General features: G+C 34.6%; 2 protein-coding genes across 2 annotated transcripts; both read right to left on the bottom strand.

Moving 5' to 3' along the window:
• Positions 1-578: 578 nt before the first annotated feature.
• LOC123664742 lies at positions 579-2,366 on the bottom strand. Its single transcript, XM_045599234.1, has one exon. The coding sequence runs from the start codon at positions 2,317-2,319 to the stop codon at positions 625-627; it is 1,695 nt and encodes a 564-aa protein (XP_045455190.1). The 5' UTR covers positions 2,320-2,366; the 3' UTR covers positions 579-624.
• A 3,057-nt stretch (positions 2,367-5,423) lies between these two features.
• Positions 5,424-21,813, bottom strand: LOC123664402 (vicilin-like seed storage protein At2g18540). The gene is made up of 10 exons (XM_045598948.1): positions 21,608-21,813; positions 21,355-21,435; positions 16,250-16,414; positions 15,032-15,194; positions 14,476-14,656; positions 13,881-14,068; positions 13,360-13,524; positions 9,871-10,083; positions 9,509-9,600; positions 5,424-5,597 (listed from the first exon to the last, which is right to left on the bottom strand). Exons 1-10 carry the CDS (start codon positions 21,811-21,813, stop codon positions 5,495-5,497), a joined length of 1,557 nt encoding a protein of 518 aa, XP_045454904.1. The 3' UTR covers positions 5,424-5,494.
• Between the last annotated feature and the right edge of the window lie 34 nt (positions 21,814-21,847).

Here is a 21,847-nt window from a genome sequence, read left to right as displayed (position 1 = left end):
TGTATTATTTAAGTTCTTTGTGCAGTTACAACTAGTACTAAAAAACACTGATATTTTTTATTTTAAAATGTTTTTACAAAAACAGTATTTGAACAATAATATTTTTAAGTAAGAAATCTTTACCTTCTTAAAATCTTTCTTTTTTCTAAGGTGCGAATTTAGTATTAAATTAAAAAAAATATATATAAACTAAACCTATCCATAACGTACGTTGCGGCGTACGTTATGAATAGGTTTTAAGGCGTATGAAAAATTGTTTCTATGATTAGGTACATTTGTATTTTATAGATATTATTCAAAGAATAGCAAATGCAAATTTGTTCTTGCGTTTTGAAGGGAAACCTATTGAACGTTTATAATCTGACGTACTGATTGACGATCTGACGTTTGATTTAAAGATATCTTATTTCATCAATATTATAAAGACATCGTTATTTTATTCAAAAGGAGACGTTACAATTTTGTATGTATTATCTATCAATACATATATATTTTGTAAGTTTTTTGTAGGAATTAAATAAATATAACGAAATGAATTGATTTATTTTGTAAACTTCTAAGTGTATTTAAATAAATAGTTACAAAATACTCAAAACATATAATAAATAATTACACAATACTATCTTAATTGTAATTCATCACAGGGTTTGGAACGAAATTGTCATTCGTCACAGGATTTGGAACAAAATCGTCTTCTTGAATCTCTTTGTCTTGAGGGTAGTCATTTGATTTCTCTTCAGGTAAGTTTTCTTCTACTGAGCCTTGTAATGGTTGAATGTCGACTTTATTTTCATCACTCACGCTCTCTGCAATTATTTTAATCGTAGGAATATTGGTGTTGCTACCGATAATTAGAACGATTGGAATTCCAAATTGTAATTTATAATTATCTGGTGTCAGAGTTAGTTGATCGCCATTGAGTATTAAGACGTTAGGATTGAGAGCATTTGCCTGTTTATCGCCGTTATTGAGTATGTTACATAAAGGCGTTTCGGTTTGAGTAGGATAAAGTGAAGAGTTAAGATCATTAGACTCATTATCTTCTAGGTCTTTTCTTGCGTCTCGAGTATTCCTTAACTGATCATCAATTGGCACTTTTGTTGTACTACTTTCAGAGTTTTCGTTATCTGTCGTAGTAATTTCTATGGGAATTTCAGTTGCAAAGGCCTGTTCTTGTATATTATCGGTGTCTAAGCCACGGCCTGCCCGAGGTCTGTTCAAAGTTGTAGAATTTTCTATAGGTTTTTCCGTATTTTCATCATTTGAGGAAAAATCAGTATTATAATCAGTTTCTACGGGAGGAACTAAATCGACAGTGTCGTCCTCATTACGAGAGCCACTGGGCTCTGCTGCTGGTAATGATGTATAGGACATATCTACACTTTGTGTACTTTGTATATTGCTCTCTGTTGTGGTACCGTCTTGACTAGTCTCGCTTGTTTCAACCTGTGTGTAACGAATACTTCTCGCTCCTTCTTTACTTTTAATGTAATCTAAGATGCTTAATGCAGGATAATCGGGTATGTTTTTACTATTATCAAAAGATTCAGGTGCATCAGTAACTTTTTCGTTTTCGTAAATTTTCGGTGCCATTTCTGACTCACTGGTCGCTTCATCACTTAAATCCATTCCAATTTTGACATTTTCAGTAGTCGTTACATCAGAGTCACCTGCAACTACAGAAGGGTGTAGGTTTGAAGAGCCTTCGGATACGGGTGTTTTGGGATTATTATTATCATCGTACGTTTCACGAGCTGGTCTTAGAATATCCCCGTCTACTCTTCCAACTAATGAAGGAATGCCATTGTTAGTCGAACTTTCAGCTGTTTCAGTTGTTTTTTCTACGTAGTCAGGCATTTCAGATGTTTCAATATTGTCACCACTTCCATCTGTGTCTTGTGACGCTTCACTATTTTCAGGTACGCTTGATTGATCTGTGGTCAACGTAGGCTCAGATATATTTTCTTCAGCGTCAGTTAATTTTGTCTCAGGAACACTGTACACTTCAAGATGAAATTCGTAACCTCTCAAAACCGTTGGACTTTTGAGTTCAATGGTGACATTATTTTTTCTTTCACCGCCGGCCACAATTTGTACATCGCCATCTTTTTCTGGCCTCATATCTGTGACCACGACTCTGCTTATAACTTCGTCGCTCGGTGCAATGATGGTGACATTTTCGATTTGCCTCCATATAGCCGGATTCGCTTGTCTTATTTCATCGAATATTTTTCTTCCTTCCGTATCCGATCCGATCGTTAGATCGTTACTCGACACAACACTCGCGAAAGCGAATAATAAAACAAGCTTAGTGTTCATCTTGGAATGCTGTGATGAACTGCGCCGAGAATTAGACCGTAAGGCTTATATAGTTCAGGATGTTTAAGGAAAACTTTAAGAATGAAATCACAGTGTAACAAGTTGCCTTCGTAATAAGTATATTTTTATTGGCATAAATTAAGTTCTTCCTAGAGGAAAATCGTTGTTCAAATGTACAGTCATTGAGAAACTAAAAGTACGGAAGCATGTTTGAGGTTTATTGTTTCAGAACAGACGCATTTGTTATTCAAATATTGCAATTATTGCGCTAAGAAGAAATATTCCGTAGACATTTTACACCCCTGTATAATTTTATTTTAAGTTCTCCGTAAGATTTACGCTCTTTAAGACTTATTTTATAAAATACCTAATCAAAAGCACAAACGATCTTCTTGTGTATGTAATTAAAAATATCGCAATACAAAAAAAGAACGAAAAACAAAAGTACTAAACATTTATAAACATTGCGTTAAAATTTGCGAGAATACCGTGCCCAATTTAATTAAGTACAGTTAAATTACTAGTTACCCGAGTGGAAGACGATCTATCATACCATCGAGCTTAAAAGATTTTTACAATCAAACCTTTTGTGTGACCTTAATTTATATCCCTATATTGTTGTTCCGAGTCGGTGGTAGCTTCTCATAACTACATTCTTCACATACATAATTCTCTTCACATAGCTAACGTAGGTATAAAAAACGAATATATTTTTATTTTGTAGAGAGACTATTCAAAATTATTTTGAATAGTCTTAACCAACTTAAATAAAAATATTTTTTTATTTTGATTCGAAAGTTTAAGATTTAACGTTCTCTAATTTTGATTTAATTCAGTTTAACAATAAGTTGGAGAAAGAGAAATTAAGAAATGACAATAAATTGTTTGCGACTAAGGCAATTCAAGCAAGGTGGTTCCAACAACAGGGTGTCATTAAATTAAAAAAAAAAAAAAAAAAACAAGTATTCTAATATAATTTTTGAATAAAAAATTTCTTAGTAGCCTAGTACGTGTATGATTAATACGAAGTTTTGGTGCAACGTAAATGCAATCTTTTTTTAATATACAATGCTCTACAAAATCAAAGAGCAAGTAAGGACGACATAATATATAGTTATTAGCGCCTACGAACCCACAAATAAAAGTTACTTCAGCCTTAATGACATTGCAATATATTCAAATTGTTCCTAGACCAATGTTCCTGATTGTACCATGTAGTGTAGCTATCTAGTATCATCTTATCGACATGTTTGTCTCATAGAAGACGTGTTACGCATGGAATTACAAAAAATTATGAGGACGCCGCACGTAGTACGGTTTCCGAGAATCGTGAGATACGCCGAATGATAGATAACAATGTCAAGGATATTATGAGATATAATGTTTAGTTGATTTTAGTATTCCGTATACAATCTGTACACGTTTTTTATATAACTAATATGGCAAACTGGGCCGGCCCTAGCCTATTTGGCGCCGGGATGCTAGATGTACCTTGGCGCCCCCCTATCGAAGCTTAATTTTATGGAATGACAGCTTCGTAACAGATAACTACTATAGTACTTACATTATAACCTGTCGGGTGCCCCCCGGGACCTGGCAACCGGGTGTGGCGCCGTATACTTTTAGACCCCTGCACTGCCTGCTACTAGGAGCGTTGCGATCGGGGTGCCGACCTTAATCTCCACCCTCCTACCCCCAGGAGCTCTTGCCATCTCACTCACCACATGAATACGACACTATTTGAAAGCAGTACTATACAAACCTGTTAAGGTTTTTGCCGTACATTTATAGATATGAACTTTAATTTTAACATAACATTTATTTAGTAGTTTGGTATTACAACTGTAAAAAATAGTTAGGTAATCTACTGGAGCACATAAAATTAGCCGTATTTTACCAACGTTAACGTATAATCTGTTAAAAATTATGTGGTTGTACGGAACTATTTTGAGAATACCACTCGAACTTCTCAGATTTTTTTAACAACGAGTAACACAAGACCTTAAGGCAAAAGAACTATTCTTTTTTGACAATTATAAATATAAATTATCTGCGCCTATTTCTTTGTCATGAATTTTGTTCATGAAATTTGTAACAAAAAATTGTATGTCTAATATATCAGGTTTTAACATTAATTACACCAACTCACCTAATGTAATGTTTTTTTTTTTCTAAAAATAATAATTAGAACACAAGAATACTAATTGGTTGGCGTAATAGATGATTTCTCGAAGGTTAGAGTCCAAGATGATATTTCATCATCATCATCATCATCATCATCATTGGTCTTAGCGTGATAAGTAGATATTTTCTGAGATTAGCGCGTTCAAGCAAACAAAAAAACAAACTCGTCAGCTTTATAATATTGGTTTAGATTAAAATTGACTTAACATGTATCTGTTACAATGACTATTTAAACAATAATGACATACAGTTGTAAATATGACATGCGAATTTTATTAGTTAGGTAAGTATGGTAATTTATAGTTGTAGGAACTATTTAATAACTAAAAGATTGCAATCGACAATTAGCACAACAATAACAAATATAAACAATTTATAGCTAAAAAAGTGTACTTTTTTAAACGTAATAATTTTTAACACAAAATAGTACCTAATACATTATGAATCTGTTATACTGGTTGTGGGCAACGCTATTGGACGAATAATGGTATCCAACAGATAAAAGTTTGATGTTATGTTTTCTTTACCATCGAATTTCACTATTTTGTGGATTATTAATTGAAGAGAAACGAGTCCTAATGGCCTATTCGACCTCCTGCTGTTAAAGTCTCATCATTACAGCCTATACAATCCACTGCTGGACATAGGCCTCCACAAGTTTACGCCAAAAATAACGTGAACTCATGTGTGTTGCCCATAGTCACCACGCTGGGCAGACGTGTTGGTGACCGCAGTACTGGCTTTGTAGCAACGAAGACGCTGCTGCCCGTCTTCGGCCTGTGTATTTCAAAGGCAGCAGTTGGATGGTTATCTAATGGTTAGTTAAAGTCTATTCGTACCTTATTTGCAGGATACACTATCCACAACTAGTGAAACCGGCCTTAAACAAATTATCGCAGTCCAGGAGAAATAAAAAGTAATTAAGTTTTAAAACAAAATTTTATTAAAAAAAACCAAAATCAATAATTCATTTTCTCAATTTCTATTGAAATTATTTGCAATAGTCAGGTCTTGAGCAGGGACATTTTTCTTTCATCGATAACCCTTTAGCCATTTGCTTCATGAAAGGGTGGATTTCTTCGCTAAAGAACGGCCTGCAAAAATAAATTATTTATTTACATATCATACACATACATATTATTACATATAAGCGATGGCTATCGATAAATCAGAGATATTTAGTGAATACAAATTTTATATGTGCTTGAAAAAAGTATTTGAGATTTTTTATCTACATACGAGTATATGTTTATTCCAGTATCATGCGCAGTGTATGTGAAATTGGATGTGGTTTTCAGGACTGTATCCCACAGATCTAATATAAGAATTGTCGTAGCGTTTATCTTGATACACAATATGGATCAGGAGTTATTACAAACAATAGTTGTGAAATTGTCATTCCTTACTCCATAAGTAAGAAGTCACGGGTAAAAGCGAGTACAAAAATATTAAAGCATTTCATATTTGTGTTCATTATTTAATGTTATTAAGAAGCTTATCATTTTCACCATCATCCAGTCTTCAATATTCTATTGAGATTATAATCTCGACCTTACTGATTAATCTCTTTCGTGTCTTCTTCATTCCTCTCTACGTGACTTTAGTGAAATCATCCCTGCTATTTTTAACCGATATTGATAATTCTTTTTTGTTGGAAAGGAGATATCCTAAGTGTAGTACATGATAAGGAAACCAGGATCTGATGGTGGGATCCCAGAGAAGTCGAGAGAAACCCTCAAAAATCCGCGTAACTTTTTACTGCGTGTACCGATTTTGATGATTTTTAATTTAATCGAAAGCCGGTGTTTATCATGTGGTCACATTTAAATTTCATCGAGATTTGATTACAACTTTTGGAGTAATCTTTAACACTTGAATGTCAATAATTCAAATTAATGAGTGAATTAACGTAATTTTTTTTATTTCTTACATTTAAACTCTGAAACACTTAATAATTTCTTTAACAAGTCGAATATATATATTTTTTTCTAATATTACCTATATATTTCTAAATGTAAACAACTAACTATAGATTCAACAATATAGTGTAACCCACAAAGTGCGACTGAAGTTTATTACAAATAAAAACGCGGAATTTAATTAATATTCCCAGTACACTGTCACGTCCTTAAATGTTAGTTCGTGCCCTATTAATGTTTTCCTGCCCTTTTTTTCGTTTTATCATTACTGGTTACGCTTTTAATATTAATGTTAATGACTACATTTGCCTTGCGGTTTCACCTGCATGTTTGCAAGCCAAATGTAAGACTCGCCGTTACCTTGAGCGGGGTTACGTCTAGAACAAAACTTCCCAAGCGTAGTAGGAATTTCATTGGGCTTTTTATATTTTTAATATTAAGTTTTATTTTGTGTAAGGTTTAGCACCGACTTCAAAACTATCAGTAGGTAGGTACACAGTACAAACAATAGTATTTGATTAAAATTAGTAGGTGTACAAGAAAAGACAATGAAGTGTTTCAAATTAAATCTATATCAAGTTATTATTTGCTTTTTAGTTTTTGAAGTTAGTTTTTTAAACGTAGTTTTTTATTTTGTCCTTACTAATAATTCGAATGGAACCGAGAAGTAGAGATCCAAGTATAATTTTTGTTCATATTAAATACTAATATATTTATTAAGTTAAATAGTTACTAACAAAAAGTGAGTCCTATTTTACTTCATATGAAATAACTAAATAAATGATATCAAGTGTTTTATGTTTATAAAGAACAGTGTAGTATTCAAGTGCATTATGCAGTGCGCATGCAATAATGAATGACGTCATTCCTTTATCGGCAAATCGATGCGGTTTTATCTTTAGAAAAAGGAACAAACTTGCTTATCAATGTTAATTATGTGTCACTATTAAAATTTTAATTTGTAAAATGACGTTTTTAAGTGTTTTTGAATTTGAATAAATTTAATTTTGACAGATCGCTCTGATTCATTCATAACTCATAGATATTTTATTATGGTAGAAACTAAAAAAAATTATCGTAAAAAATTCAAGAATTTTTCTGCCTTCATATTCAATAGACTCCTTAGACAAGTTCTTAAGATATCTAATAATAAAAATAAACGAGTGCGATTTAGACCACACGACCGAAGGTATACTTCATTAGCTCCATCTAACTTATGTCTCACTCTCAACTTACGTTCACTTCACCCGATCACACTTTTCGTAACACTCTCGTCACACGCATTCACCAGCCTACTCCCCAACTCAAGCGTTTGTAAAGAAGCTTTACGAAGCTAGCTTACGATTTCTTATGGATTCCGAAACAAGTATATTTTTGATAAAAGTGTGTGGAATAAATATTTGAAGATAAATATGGGATGGATGGATTAAAATAAACCATGTGGTTTAATTTTACACCCAATTAGTACATATCTTAACTTCTTATCTAACTTAACTGAGGTAGGGCACAGCAGGAATTTCCTGCTCAAAATACGGAGCAGCCCGACTGGGGTAGTACCTCGACCTTACAGAAGATCATAGAAAAATAATACTGTTTTCAAGCAGTATTGTGTTCCTGTTGGTGAGTAAGGTGACCAGAGCTCCTGGGGGATTAGGGATTGGGTCGGCAACGCGCTTGCGACGCTTCTGGTGTTGCAGGCGTCTATAAGCTACGGTAATCGCTTACCATCAGGTGAGCCGTACGCTTGTTTGCCGACCTAGTGACATTAAAAAAAAATCTACCGTTGCTGAGCTCATCATTGTCAGTCAAATAGAAGCAGCGCATATTGTTGTCACTGGCTTCTATTTATCTTATTTGTATTGGAAGTACGTACGAACACAGTATTAATAAAGATATTAATTTTCTATCATTACTAAGCTGACCACATGCGAGCGAGGATATTATGAATATTTGCATACAATCAGTATATATATTGTATATATTATAAAGAACAATAAGTACCACAATCTATCTACATCACAAAGTGATATTTTTCTTTTATTCGACCAATTTCACAAGAAAGTGAACGGCCCAGAAGCAACACCAAAGTATCGCAAACGCCTTGACAGTACCCAGGAGGTCTAGCTACCTTAGTCACCACAGGAGCACAACACTGCTCAAGGGAAGTATTATTTAGCTGTGATCTTCTGTAAGGTTGAGACTTAGAGAAGGACATATCTTGCTGCATCCTCAACAAAATGTTTGGATGGTATGAGTTAATTTTAAAATTTTGTACAGTTCGAATATTTTTTTCAGGGGATCTATAGCAACGCTCATACATCTACTATATTAGGGTTACTTCGCTTCAGCCTATAATATCCCATTGCTGGGCATAGGTCTCTTTCCCCACGTAGGAGAAGGATTCGAGCTAAATCCACCACGCTGCTCTAATGCGGGTTGGTGGATATATTCCCTATTATAAATAACGATCGCTATCAGGTGTATGTGGCAACAACCGAGACCGACAGCTTACCGTGCTCTCCGAGGCACAGTGGGGAGACTGGACTAAACAAACACCCAGACCACGATAAACATCTGTATGGCCAATACAAACGTTTGTCATGTGCGGGGATCGAACCCGCAACGGCCAGCGCTACAGCCACAAACCAGTGCTGTGACTGTTGCGCCAACGCGTCGTCATTAAAGTCGACTACTAAAATACCCCTACTTTAATATAAATATACGTTGATAATTATATATATTTTATCGTGTACATGTATTTAATTATGTCTTGTGTAGTAAGCTTGACATGTCTCACCGCGTGCAACGTATGTACGCGGCTAGAATAAAAATGTATTATTTGTTTACAGAATGTACATTAATTACATACACTATGACTAATAAGGTAAAAAATTATGTAACATAGAACGATATTTAAATTTTATATTACATTTTAGTTTATGTTATACTTAGTACATCATAGCAAGTTAACACAGACTAACACAACAGCTATTCAGATTTTTGCTCCAGTTTGGGACGTATGAATGTAAAACCGCAAGACACGTCACATGATAATGAAATACCGTTGTTTATTTATGTACTCATACCTGCATAACATTTTATTTATTTCCTGTTGATATTCTTCGGTCGCGATCTGGCATTTCTTTATTTCTTCCAATTCTTCTTGACGAGCTCGCTCCTATTATAAAAAGCTTATCTTTTTAGTCTAGTCATATTTGTATATATAATAGTATAGAAAAAAAACGTACATCTATTTATTTTGCAAATTATTGAAAAAATAGTTATGTGTTAAGTTAAAATAGTTAAGGAGAGAACATTGATTTCATTCTTGTTACAATAATGTTGAGGTAAAAAACTTCTTTTTAATATTTCATTAATATACTAAATTCTGTTATGGATTAGAAAATTAAGTGCTTAATCGAGATAATCAAATTGCATAAAAACAAACCTTTAATAACTTATTATATTCAATCTGTGCCAGTATTTCTTTCTGATGTTGTTTTCTAGTCTGTGCGTCAGTGAGTTGTTTATGGTCGACCAACTGCTGAATTTGTTCAAACAGTTGTCTATGGTACTCGTCCTGTTCTGCTATTTTCTGTATTAAAACCTCTTTTGCCTTTTGCCTCTCTTTTATTTGATCAACCATTGCTTGACGGACTTCCTAAAATCATTTTAATTCTTTAAAACTAATATAATACTTATATAAAAAAAAATACAAATTAGTATCATTTCACTCACTGAAATACAAATTATTCAGTATTAACTTTTTTTAAATAACTTTTCATTGCTTAAGATTTTACGGTAGAGCACAGCAGGAAATTACCTGCTCCATATATGGAGCAGTTCGACTGGGGTAGTACCTCAACCTTACAGAACATCACAGCTAAATAATACTGCTTTCAAGCAGTGTTGTGTTCCTGCTGGTGAGTAAGGTGACCAGAGTTCCTGGGAAGAATTGGGGATAGGGTCGGACTAGCCAGTTGGCGCAGTTTGTATTGGCCCTGCTTTCTGTGCCGCGGATCGCCGTCGATTCCCGTCTGAGTCTAGGTGTAATTTTTGTATTTATATATGTATTATTTCTTTGTATATTTATATATATAAAAAAAAAAACAGTTATAACAGTCGGCTGTTACCTGTAACACAAGCATTAAGTTGATTACCATAGGAACAGACGACCGTGTGTGTATTTTATAAGATATTTATTTATTTCTTTATAAGCTACGGTAATCGCTTACCATCAGCATCAAGTGAGCCGTACGCTTGTTTGCCGATATAGTTATATATATAAAAAAACTCATTTTTCATCTATCCCTACTATCCTTTAACTATAGCCTATGAACGCATTAAGTGAAAATGTTTATCGGGAGGTATCTCAATTACTTAACATCGAATGGACAGCTATTCCTTGGCTTGTTTTAACCTGATATGTAGTAAAAAAAATATACCACTAGGGTAACAACCTATCACACAGTCCTGTTGTAACAGTCTACCATCGGGCGGACTAGGCTACAGCCTACGGATGGACGTCTGCAATACCAGAACATCAAAAACATCCATATGGGAAAAATCTCAAAAAAAAAACATGGACACATGTAGACCAAATTCTCATACCGAGCTTGAGAGGCTAATGATGTATCTAGAAGCACTAATGCGGAGGTGGGGGAGGACGTATGGCGCACGCGTAACGGCTGCCTTGCGCCCAGTCCTTGAGCGGTGGATGCGCCGTAAGCGCAAGCCTCTCACCTTCCGTCTGACGCAGATTCTAACCGGGCACGGCTGCTTTGGTGAATACTTGTGTCGGACGGCCCAAAGGGAGCCAACGACTGTATGTCACGATTGTGGCGCGGTGATGGACTCGGCCCAGCACACCCTCGATGTGTGTCCGAGATGGGTGGCGCTGCGTCGCGATCGGACGAGAGTCCTCGGACGACGAGTCCTGAAAGGCGATGGTCTTCTTCTGCAAGACTGTAATGTCCCAGAAAGAGAATGACAAGTAGGTGAGAGAGGAGGCCGTCAACGAGGCCTCTCTCCGCAGGCGACGAATGGGGGTGCATAGGAGGCGCTACTTAATGCGCCTCCAGTAACGCCCCTGTGCCCGTGTCGGGCCGGGATGGAAACTTGGTCCTGCTAGACACAGTGTCATCAGGATTGTTCAGAAGTGAGCCGGACAGTCCCCATGGAGAAGTCTGGCCTTTTCGCCGAGGCCAGCCTGTCGCTAGAGGCATCCTGTCGTCTGCAAATCCGGAACCCTCCAATTAAAGCGGCTGAAGGCTCCCGCAGGGGTTTGGTCGGTATTGCGACCCAAATGCTAAAGCTTACATACGGTCTAGGACTGCCTACCCGGGCGTCCTGGATATCACCCGTAAATGGGTTCCCCTGCGATACCAAAAAAGGCTAATAATATATCTATGAGTATTTGGTCCGTATGTATGCATATTTACGTGATGTTAATGAAATTTTTTCTATAGGAATGTATGATGCAAGAGTCTCGATAGTCAAGAGATCTACTTTATACAGTAATTTTCCTAATGGATTCATCATTTGTAATTTTAATTTAAAATTTACATAATTAATGTACTTTGAATTTAAATATAGCAACAATACCTCAAAATACTATTTAATTACTAAGAAATTACTAGAACTATCCTCGCTACAACTCGATGACTCCATAGTAATCGTGAACAACGAAAAGGAAAAATGCTCCACATTGTCTAATTGGCAACCTTCTCTCGTCGCTATCATTCATTGTTTTATTTCCTGCCACCGTTCCGGGTTCATGTCGTGATTGTAATGAGATATAGACGTCATAACAATACGAAAACCAATATATAATTATGTTAATTCATCGTATTCGGTTTTGAATTATACTTATATAAAATCAGCCTTTTCTTTTTTTTTTGAATATCATATCAAAATATGAATGTGAATATGAATATGATATTCAAAAAATGTTTAGAATCCCTAATGTGTGGGTAAACACAAAAATAAAATCGTACATATCAGCCTTTTCGTCATAATTTTCATCGTAATTTTATCAGCCCGATTTCATTTTCATGGGATAAATAATATTTTTTTAAATGTGTTTATTGTTTAAAATGTAGTTGTGGTATACAATAAAGTATAAATAAATAAATATCCTAGAATAACCAATTTTTATCTGTGCCATTTTTCAAAAAGTTTAGTCATTTTAGCGTGCTAAAATACTTGTTTCGTGGCGCAGGTGAGCGTTCTGAAAAAAAAACTAACCAACAATCCGCTGTGGAGCTATGGATTAGGCTCTAATTCTTTTTTGAAGTAAGCATACACAAGAATGTTTTGTACCTATACGAGTATACGTTAAAAATATGTTATATGTTTTGTGTAATACAAACACGCTCTTCTGTTAAGGGGCTACCCTACCTCAGCTCGAATTCAGATTTCACCCGTACTAAATACACATGAGAATTGAGAGCGCTTGGTTGTTCATCACGCGAATTATATGTATTTTCTCCCCACAAACATTATCAATAGTTATTTTTTAAAAAACGCAACATATAAAATGTTCGTCATACTTATTTCAATTACCATGCTTAATCTCAAGTCCATAACTTCTATATTTACTGAGATATTAAGGTTTTAATACAAAAATAGAGGTAACTTTGCGATTTTTTTCTATCGAGAAAATTTTATGGAATCGTGTTTTCGAAACATATGAAAGATAGTTTATGTCCTGAACTTTACCATACATAAATTTCAAACTTAAATATTTAGTAGTTTAAAAGATATGGACATCCTGCCGAGTGGAAAATAAGCAATTTGAGGTAGGGTACACTCTTAATTCCTAAGTCGCCCTAATGTTTGTGTTTTTAGGTTTTCAGCCAGTTATTAATTATAGCCAGATATTTAATTTATATCTATTTCGCATTTAGCTCATTTGCATAAGTTTATATATACTTACTTTGTTGGTTTTTTGCGACCAAGCGAGATATTCACATCGTTTCTGGTCCAAGTACTCTTGTCTCTTCTTCGCCTCTTCAGCTAGCGGCGCCTCAACCGATTTCTCAAATTCTTCGTATTGTTTTTTCAGTTCTATCATTTTTCTGTTACATTCATCTAATTCTCTCTGAAGCGCAATTTTAGTTAGTGTAACGTATTCGTTGCATGTGATATAGTTAATGACTTATTTAATTATTTTATGTACTTATATAAAAGTAGTTTAATTAATTTAGACAATTGTAAGATAACTAGATACAGACATAACACCTTGATAAAATAGTTTAAAAAATTTAAAATTTATATATGATGATCAAAGTGTAAGAGGTGAAGTCTAAGATTACAATACATTTGGACTCAGGAGGATTTTATATACATTCGAACGACACGTTGGTGTTTGTAACATTTTCCCTTGTATCTATTTTTGTGCGATACACAAAAATAATTTCACATTTTTATCAAAAGAATTTGATTAGTCGACTTTACCTCCTTTCGTCTTCTAAGCTCAATCTTGGCCTGTTCATCGGCTAAGCCCTGTCCAGTAAGCGAGTCCCATGTGTCGGCAATCAGCTTGGCCTCTGCTTTTTGCTTGGCGAGAGTTTCTTGTCTCTCTTCTATCATACGCTTACGTTCACGCGCTGTTTCCTTTCGATTTTCTGCTCTTTGCCTTTCAGCTGTAATTATGATTATATGATTAAGTATCTAATTTATGTTATTAAAAGACACTATGTTGCGTAAGAAAGAAATCTTTAACTATAGGACATATTTATTTTAGTGATATAAAGATTTTATGAGATGAGTAATGGAAATACGGAAGCATTGTTAAGACATACTGATTAAAAAATTGATCAAGTAATTGTTTTTTCAAATTTATTATTTATTAGAATATGTCTTTTATTATTGAAAATAGTGTGATATACAAATTTAAATACTATTTATAATCTGTCGAATGTTAGATACCAATGTAAAATAAATAATATTTTTTACTATGAAACATGATATGCTAATATCGTGTTTCATAGTAAAACAGGTCTATAGAGTAATCTCGCAATTATACTTTAAGAAATTGATTAGAAAATACCCTCTTCTTCCTTCCTAATATCCTCATCCCATAACGCCTTGAATCGTCTCGCCTCTTCTTTCAACATCTCCTTCTCTTTCTGTCTCTGTATCCGCTTCTGTTCCAGCTGATAGTCCGAATATTGCTTACACTCTAGGTCTCTACGCAGTCTCTCTATTGCGTCTTGTTCCATGCGAGCTGCCTGTGTGTAAAAAACTCGTATTATTTGTTAGGTGTAAGTTATGTTTCGAACATCAAATATTAATTGATTTATTGACAATATTACAATCTGGCCAATATTATATTAAGCATTGTGGATGTTACCAAGGTACACTCTGTTGCTAATTTTAGAAACAGGCGACTGAATGCTTATTTTAAAAATTTGTAAAGAAAAAAACAGAAAGCATATATTAGTCTCCTAGTGAGAGTAAACAAAATATTCTACGATGTCAAGGAAATATGGGGAATCTCAAAGTGACCATAGTGGTAAGTTATAGGAAAAAAAATTGTTAGCTATTTGATATTTCGAAGAAATTTGGCAGTAAATTCTTCAATTACTATTAAAAGAAAGAATTACCAGAGCTTCAGACTCTTTCATGGCAACCTCATGCCACATTTTGTCGAACTCGATTTCTGCCATCTTGCGAGCTTGTTTTTCTTTAATTTGGTACAGTTGTATTTCTTGCGCTTCTTTTGCTCGTAATTTGTATATACAGGGTAGAACGTGTACGCATTTCGACCTAGTTTAATTGGTTAATTTAGGTATATTAAGGGGCCATCCATAAATGACGTCACATGAATTTCACGATTTTTTACCCCTATCCCTCCTTGTCTCAGCTGGTTAAATTTATGAACTCCCCCTTACCTAGTGATACGTCACATATTTTACAGTTTTGATATTATTTTTATTTCAATTTAAATTATTTTGAATAAAATCAACATCAATCAAACATAGGTGTGAAAGTTTATTAAAACAATACAAATGGATTTCAACTTTAATTTTTTAGCTTAATCACTAATAGGATCTGGTTCGGATATCATGCTTTAATATTTCAAATAGATAGAACTGAGGTAGGGCACAGCAGGAATTTCCTGCTCAAAATATGGAGAAGCCCGATTGGGGTAGTACCCCGACCTTACAGAAGATCACAGCAAAATAATACTGTTTTCAAGCAGTATTGTGTTCCTGTTGGTGAGTAAGGTGACCAGAGGTCCTGGGGGATTGGGGATTGGGTCGGCAACGTGCTTGCGATGCTTCTGGTGTTGCAGGTGTCTATAAGCTACGGTAATCGCTTACCATCAGGTGAGCCGTACGCTTGTATGCCGACCTAGTGACATAAAAAAAAGATAAATTATATTTTGGGTCCGTCCCCGCCTCTTGTCACACAATGTCACATTTCGTCGACTCTCACCCCTCCCCATCCCTTGACGTATGACGTAATTTATGCATAGTAGTTACTTGTTGTTAGTAAACTTTGATTATTAATATCTGAGTTGCTCAAGATATGGGGCTTAAAAGGTATTGGTATATTAAACCTAACCAAAGGAGCTCAAACTTGACAGATTTACTTCACACTTTTTGAATCAAAACCATGTTTGAAATATCATAATTACACCAATTAGTACAACATATACGAGTACATGTGAACTAGTTTAACTATTTTGCTGTTTTATAATTGTCAGTGCGCCCCGCACTTATTTGTGAGACTTGAATAGCGGCATAGGGTTTAATTTTACTTCTGTAGCCCCTTTTCTGATTAGATATTAATAGCTAAAAATTAAAAATCTCGCTTACAGCGGTGTGTCCTTATATTTTTCTTCCTGTTCTTTCTTCCGCTTCTCCAGAAGGTATTGTAGTCTGTTCATCTTTTCTTGCCATATTGCTTCAGCGCCGGCTTGAGCTTGGATTACAAACTTACGAATGTTATCTTCTTCTTCACGAGCGTAAAGATCTATCAGTCTATATCAAAATTAGAACCTTTCAATATAAAATATCTAGACAAAAAAGTACTAATTATTTTAAAATGATCTGGAAGTTAAACTCAATAAATACTTATTTAGAAAAATAACAAATGCGATTCTAGTAAGTAATAAAAGACTATTTGTTACGTGCTTATCTATAAACTGTTAAACTTCTCAAGAGTTGTTCTCGGTAGGAACAATATTCAATGACGGCAATAGTTTTCCTCAAAAAACTAAAATTTATTTGCAGAATATTTTATGTAAACACATCGATAGGTCTTTATTTAATTACCTATATTTATAAGCACTTGCTACGATACCGAACACCCTAATATCCGTACATATTACTAATAATGGAACAATTTTATTAATCAGCCTCATGTATGTAAAACAAGTCATAAGTAATAACAAAGGATTGACTGGAAGGTAGTGTTGCCCAAATGCAAGAACAAGACGAGACTTAGCCAGTCTTGGTCTTGGTCTTGCGCCAATACACCTGGTCTTGGTCTTGGTCTTGGTCTTGCGCTCCCAGTCTTGGTCTTGGTCTTGGTCTTGCAGCAAGAGTCTTGCAAGTCTTGCAATTACCTATTAGTCTATTACTATTTATTAAAGTTTACTTTAAATCTTAGAAAAACGTATTAGAATTGGAACATTGTGAGCTTGAATTAACATAGCCATAGTAAAGATCAAGCAGATTAATAAATAACTGAAGATTTGATAAGAAATTCGAAAAATCAACTGACCTATATGTCGTTTTCCATGGAAGTAACTGTTTCTTAATAAACATTTATGATTTATAAGCTTACATTTGCTAAAACATGTAAAAAACAAATTAATTACAATAACTTGACTGTATTTTAAAGAACAATACTTATCTGTCTAGAAAGAGATTGAACCCTCAACTTATAAGAAATTTAATAAAAGAGTTTTACGATTTATCATTTATTTGAATAAAAAATAAAATACAACACAAATCAACAGCTTTATCATTAGGTTATGATACTTTATATTAATTTTTTTGACCAAGAATTAATACAAATTAACCATCTGGCTGACTCATCACTTAACCTATTTCTATGTTTTCTAATTACTAATGATGCTTTAGAAAATAACCTCTCAGCAGGTACTGAAGTTGCAGGTATTGAGAGAAAATCACGGGCCATTTTCGATAAAATCGGATACTCTGTCTCATGCGTCCTCCACCAATCCAAAATGTCTTCCGAGCTGGCAGTTCTTGGTTTTCTCAGGTACTCCTCCAACTCGTCTATCACTAAGCCTTGAAGACAAGATCCAGATGACGTCGAGGGACATTCATAGAGTTTATCAAAGTCTATTACGTCTTCATCTTCATCACATACTTTATTTTCTTTTTCTGGTAATTTCAGAGATTTGTTCAGTGAGTGTAGACTTTTATATTCTTCATAAAGTTCATTGAACTTGCGCAGACTTTCTGTTTTAAGTTGCTTCCCCCACATTGTCAGGTCAAAAGTCTGAGCCTTATGCCTTGGGTCTAAAATTAAAGAAGTACAATAAATCCAGTTGCTCTTCTTGTAATGTTTAAGCATTTTGTCTCGAGCTGCTTGGAAAGCTAGAATGAGCCTTTCATCCACTTCAGATCGATTAGGTTTCTCATCTAACTGTTTTACCATGGATTCAATTTTATCTAGCAAGAGATTGAATGATACAATGACTAGCGGTAATGTAACATATTTGTCTCCACCAAGTTTTGTACTTAAAAGTTTAAAGTTTATTAGAAATTTATGTAATTTTTCGAGTACCTGCCATTCATTAGCTGTGATTTGAAAATCATTTAATTCGGTGACAGAACTGCACAATATGTCAATGCCCGCTCTCACTTTTAAACCAAATCCAATCATATCATGTGTGGAATTCCATCTCGTTGGACAGTCAAGAATGGCATTTAGATTTGATGGCACGCCAGCTGCTTCACAAGCAGACTGAAACTTCTTCTTCACTATCTCACTTCTTTTTATTTTACTGGAAATACTGCGTAACTTTGCTACAGATGTACGCGAGTCAGCAATATTTGGTGCAGATTCTTCATCTTCCTCATCCTCAGTTTCGTCTGCATAGTCTTCGTACTGCTGATCTTGCGCGTTAGTGTCAGACTCACAGTGTAATGCTAAGGTCTTTAATAAATCTTGTACACCAAGGTTTAAAATGTGAGCAAAGCACCGGAAATGTTGATTGTCTGAATCAAAGTGTGGCGGCAGCTGTTTGCCCAGTTCATACATAAATTTGGTATTTGCAGTTGCGTTGTCGACCGTGATACCTTGTATTTTATCAATTATGCCATATTCCAATAAACATTCATGGAAAATCGTTGCAATATCTTCCCCAGTATGTCGACCGCGTGATGGTATAAAATCAAGAACTACAGATTGATACTTCCATTCGTTGTCTATATAATGAATAGTAACCCCGTAGTAACTCATACCAGCAATTGACGTCCACCCATCAATGGTAAAAGACATTTTAGATGATAATTGTTGAAGTCGTTCCTTGAGATTCAATTGGAGCTCTTCAAATCGCTCTTTGACTTTCCTTCTAAGTGTAGACCTTTTAGGAAACACCATATTAGGGCAAATACATCGAAAATATACTTGTGTAGCTTCGTCATCGAAAAATGAGAAGGGAAGATATTTTTTCACCACCCAATCAACTGTAGCTGTCGTGATGTTGTCACTGCTGTTTTCCGACTGAAACAAAACAATAAATCTTGTGTTATTATTTAAAACATACTAGGTTTGAGCGTATAAGAGGAGGAGGTTTGTTGTTGTTAAATCGAGAAAATCGTTAAATTGATATTTGTTATATTAAGGTTGCACTGTACTGTAATTTACCAAAATAAAGTACTTAGTTGTTACTGGCCGATTAAATGAAAATATGGGTGTTTATAAAAAATATTTAAGACGATAATTACATACTTAATATGTCGCACCCCTAGATGAAAACACCACTAACTCAAAAATACTTACGTAAGTTAATGGCGTTTTTGAAAGTATCGCATGAATAGCTACGCAGAGTTAAAATTCTTTTAACTGTTAAAAAAATATTCTTACCTGTCCACTTCTTCCAGCGGTTACTAAAAAGCTTGTGATATCTCCACTTAATTTTGGTTTAACAGGAAGAAATATTTCTGATTCCTTTTTGTGGAAAGATATTAGATGTTTCCTTAAGCCTGAAGTGTTTCTGTTTTTCATTTTTATTTCAATCTTTTTATGTTGGCACAATTTACAGAAGGCAGTTTGGGATGCATGAATTATTTCGAAAAACTCCTCAAATTTGCTTTTGGGTCTTTTAGATCTGTGACTCAAACTCTCGTTACTCGGACTAGAATAATTTGAATCTTCGTCACTCATATTAAATTGTACACGTGATACGTTTTTAGAAAACAACGAGAATTAGTAAAAACAATTATTAAGTTAGACTCGAAGCACAGCTCAATTGGAAATGACTGGAATTAAAATAATTCCTTTATTTATAGTACGTTTCCTTGCTTTCTAACGCGCCGCCTCGCCACGTGCCGGCTCTATGAAAAGGATGCCGCCGCAAATCAAACAATGCCGCGTGCGGCGTACAAACACACACTAAATATTACCTACTTGTACAGACGCGACGCGTGAATAAAATATATGTAAAGAATTAGTGCCAATCACTATTCTTTACATATAAGTGAATATTTTGGCGTACATCTATACTAATATTATAAAGCTGAAGAGTTCGTTTGTATGTTTGATGACAGAAGTTTTAAAATAAATAAATAAGTCCTGAACGTCACTATACCTCCAAAGTTACTATTCCTCGTGGACGAAGTCGCGGGCACAGCTAGTAAATACTTACTCTCATCATCTCTCTCAGAGATATTCGGGCTGGTAAGTAATACAAAACTCTTATCGCAGGCTTTTTATTTTATTAGTAGGTAAGTACCTACGCTTTTTATATTATTTTATAAGTTTTGTAGAATTTTTTTACACGTTTCAAGTATATTTAAAAGTGGCTACAATATTTATTAAACGGGTGATATTTGAACACTTTTTGCTATTTTTTCTTGTAAAAACTTAAGAAATATAATCACTAAATGTACAATAATAGTACCTAAGTAATTAGTTTAAAACCATATAAGTAATCAATATTATAATATATACTTACTAGAATGAATTAATATGACATCTACTACCTATCCTTACCATTTTATCCTAATCATAATACTACTTGCGTGATCAGTATAATGTATTCATTTTCATTCTAAGCACTCTGAAACTTATTTATTCTTTGGAACACCTGTAGGTACTCTTAAAATTCGAAATTATTTTGCATGAGTATACCTACGCCCTATGGCGGCAATCAAATAGTGTCAAATGTTATGATTTCGGCGTGGCGGCAACGATTGTTTTAGATTTCAAAAGAAGCCGCCGGCGCGTGTATCATAACCATGTACTTCCGAAAAGCGGCAAATTTCTTTGAGAAGTAAGTACAAAACCTTTGATGCCGCATTATCAAAGTGCCGATGGTTAAAACATAACTATGCATGCACTCAGTTTGATTTTAATAGATATTTTTTTATTCGCTATGTTTATGGTATTAGTCGTAATGCGCATAGGTCCAGTTTTTCATATTCTTTGATACAGTTTTTTGCGTCTCATAGAATTCCTAAGCGTACCTACCTATACACCGAACTGTTACACCTAACTACTCAGTGAAATAGCGCTAAGTCCTAGCTGCAAGACGCAAGAGTCTTGCAGGCTATGTCTTGTTCTTGCTCAAGTCTTGCACGGTCAGTCTTGGTCTTGGTCTTGCTAAAAATACGCGGTCTTGTTCTTGGTCTTGGTCTTGCAAAAACGCAAGAACAAGACCAAGACTGCAAGACCAAGACTGAATTTGGGCAACACTACTGGAAGGTAATAATGTTGTTACCTCTTCCTTTTCTGTTTGAGATCTTCTTGATAAGAAGCTAAACATAAGTCGACACGACGAGCTACGTTGTTGATTAGTGACCTGAAAGCAATAATTTGCTTCGAATTTTATATTATGGTGCGAACATATTTTTACAGATATATTGATATATTGACATAAATAAATCAATAACTTTGTCACACACACAAAAAAAAAATGTACACAATACATCTGAAATTATTATATAAATAATAATAATTAATATCTGCACTACCGTCTGTCGCATCGTATAAAAAAATCGCTATTCTGTTTATCCTTTAACTCCTTTAGCTTATTCTCAGCACCTTTCCTTTGGTCTTCTTCTTCAGCTCGCAGCTTGCGAACGAACTTTACGTATCGAAATGTTGAATTCAATACACGAGATGTCTGCAATAACAGATTTAAAAATTGCGACACCTTGCTCAAGTGAACCAATATCATATCTGCAGTTAAAGTTGGTATATATTTTTTTTAG

Source organism: Melitaea cinxia, chromosome 22, assembly GCF_905220565.1.
Source record: "Melitaea cinxia chromosome 22, ilMelCinx1.1, whole genome shotgun sequence".
In the NCBI taxonomy this organism is placed as follows: Eukaryota; Metazoa; Arthropoda; class Insecta; order Lepidoptera; family Nymphalidae; genus Melitaea; species Melitaea cinxia.
The sequence above is the reverse complement of the archived record's forward strand: the minus strand, read 5'-3'. Positions and strand labels throughout refer to the sequence as shown.

What these genes read in the sequence shown, in the direction of transcription:
- LOC123664742 (XM_045599234.1), bottom strand. Translation starts at nt 2,319, where the DNA reads ATGAACACTAAGCTTGTTTTATTATTCGCTTTCGCGAGTGTTGTGTCG.
- LOC123664402 (XM_045598948.1), bottom strand. Translation starts at nt 21,813, where the DNA reads ATGATATTGGTTCACTTGAGCAAGGTGTCGCAATTTTTAAATCTGTTA. An exon ending in TATTAGGAAGGAAGAAGAGG is followed by an intron (nt 14,069 to 14,475) that starts GTATTTTCTAAT and finishes TCATAATTACAG; the next exon opens with CTGAAAGGCAAAGAGCAGAA. An exon ending in ATAAATAAAATGTTATGCAG is followed by an intron (nt 5,598 to 9,508) that starts GTATGAGTACAT and finishes TTATTTTTGCAG; the next exon opens with GCCGTTCTTTAGCGAAGAAA.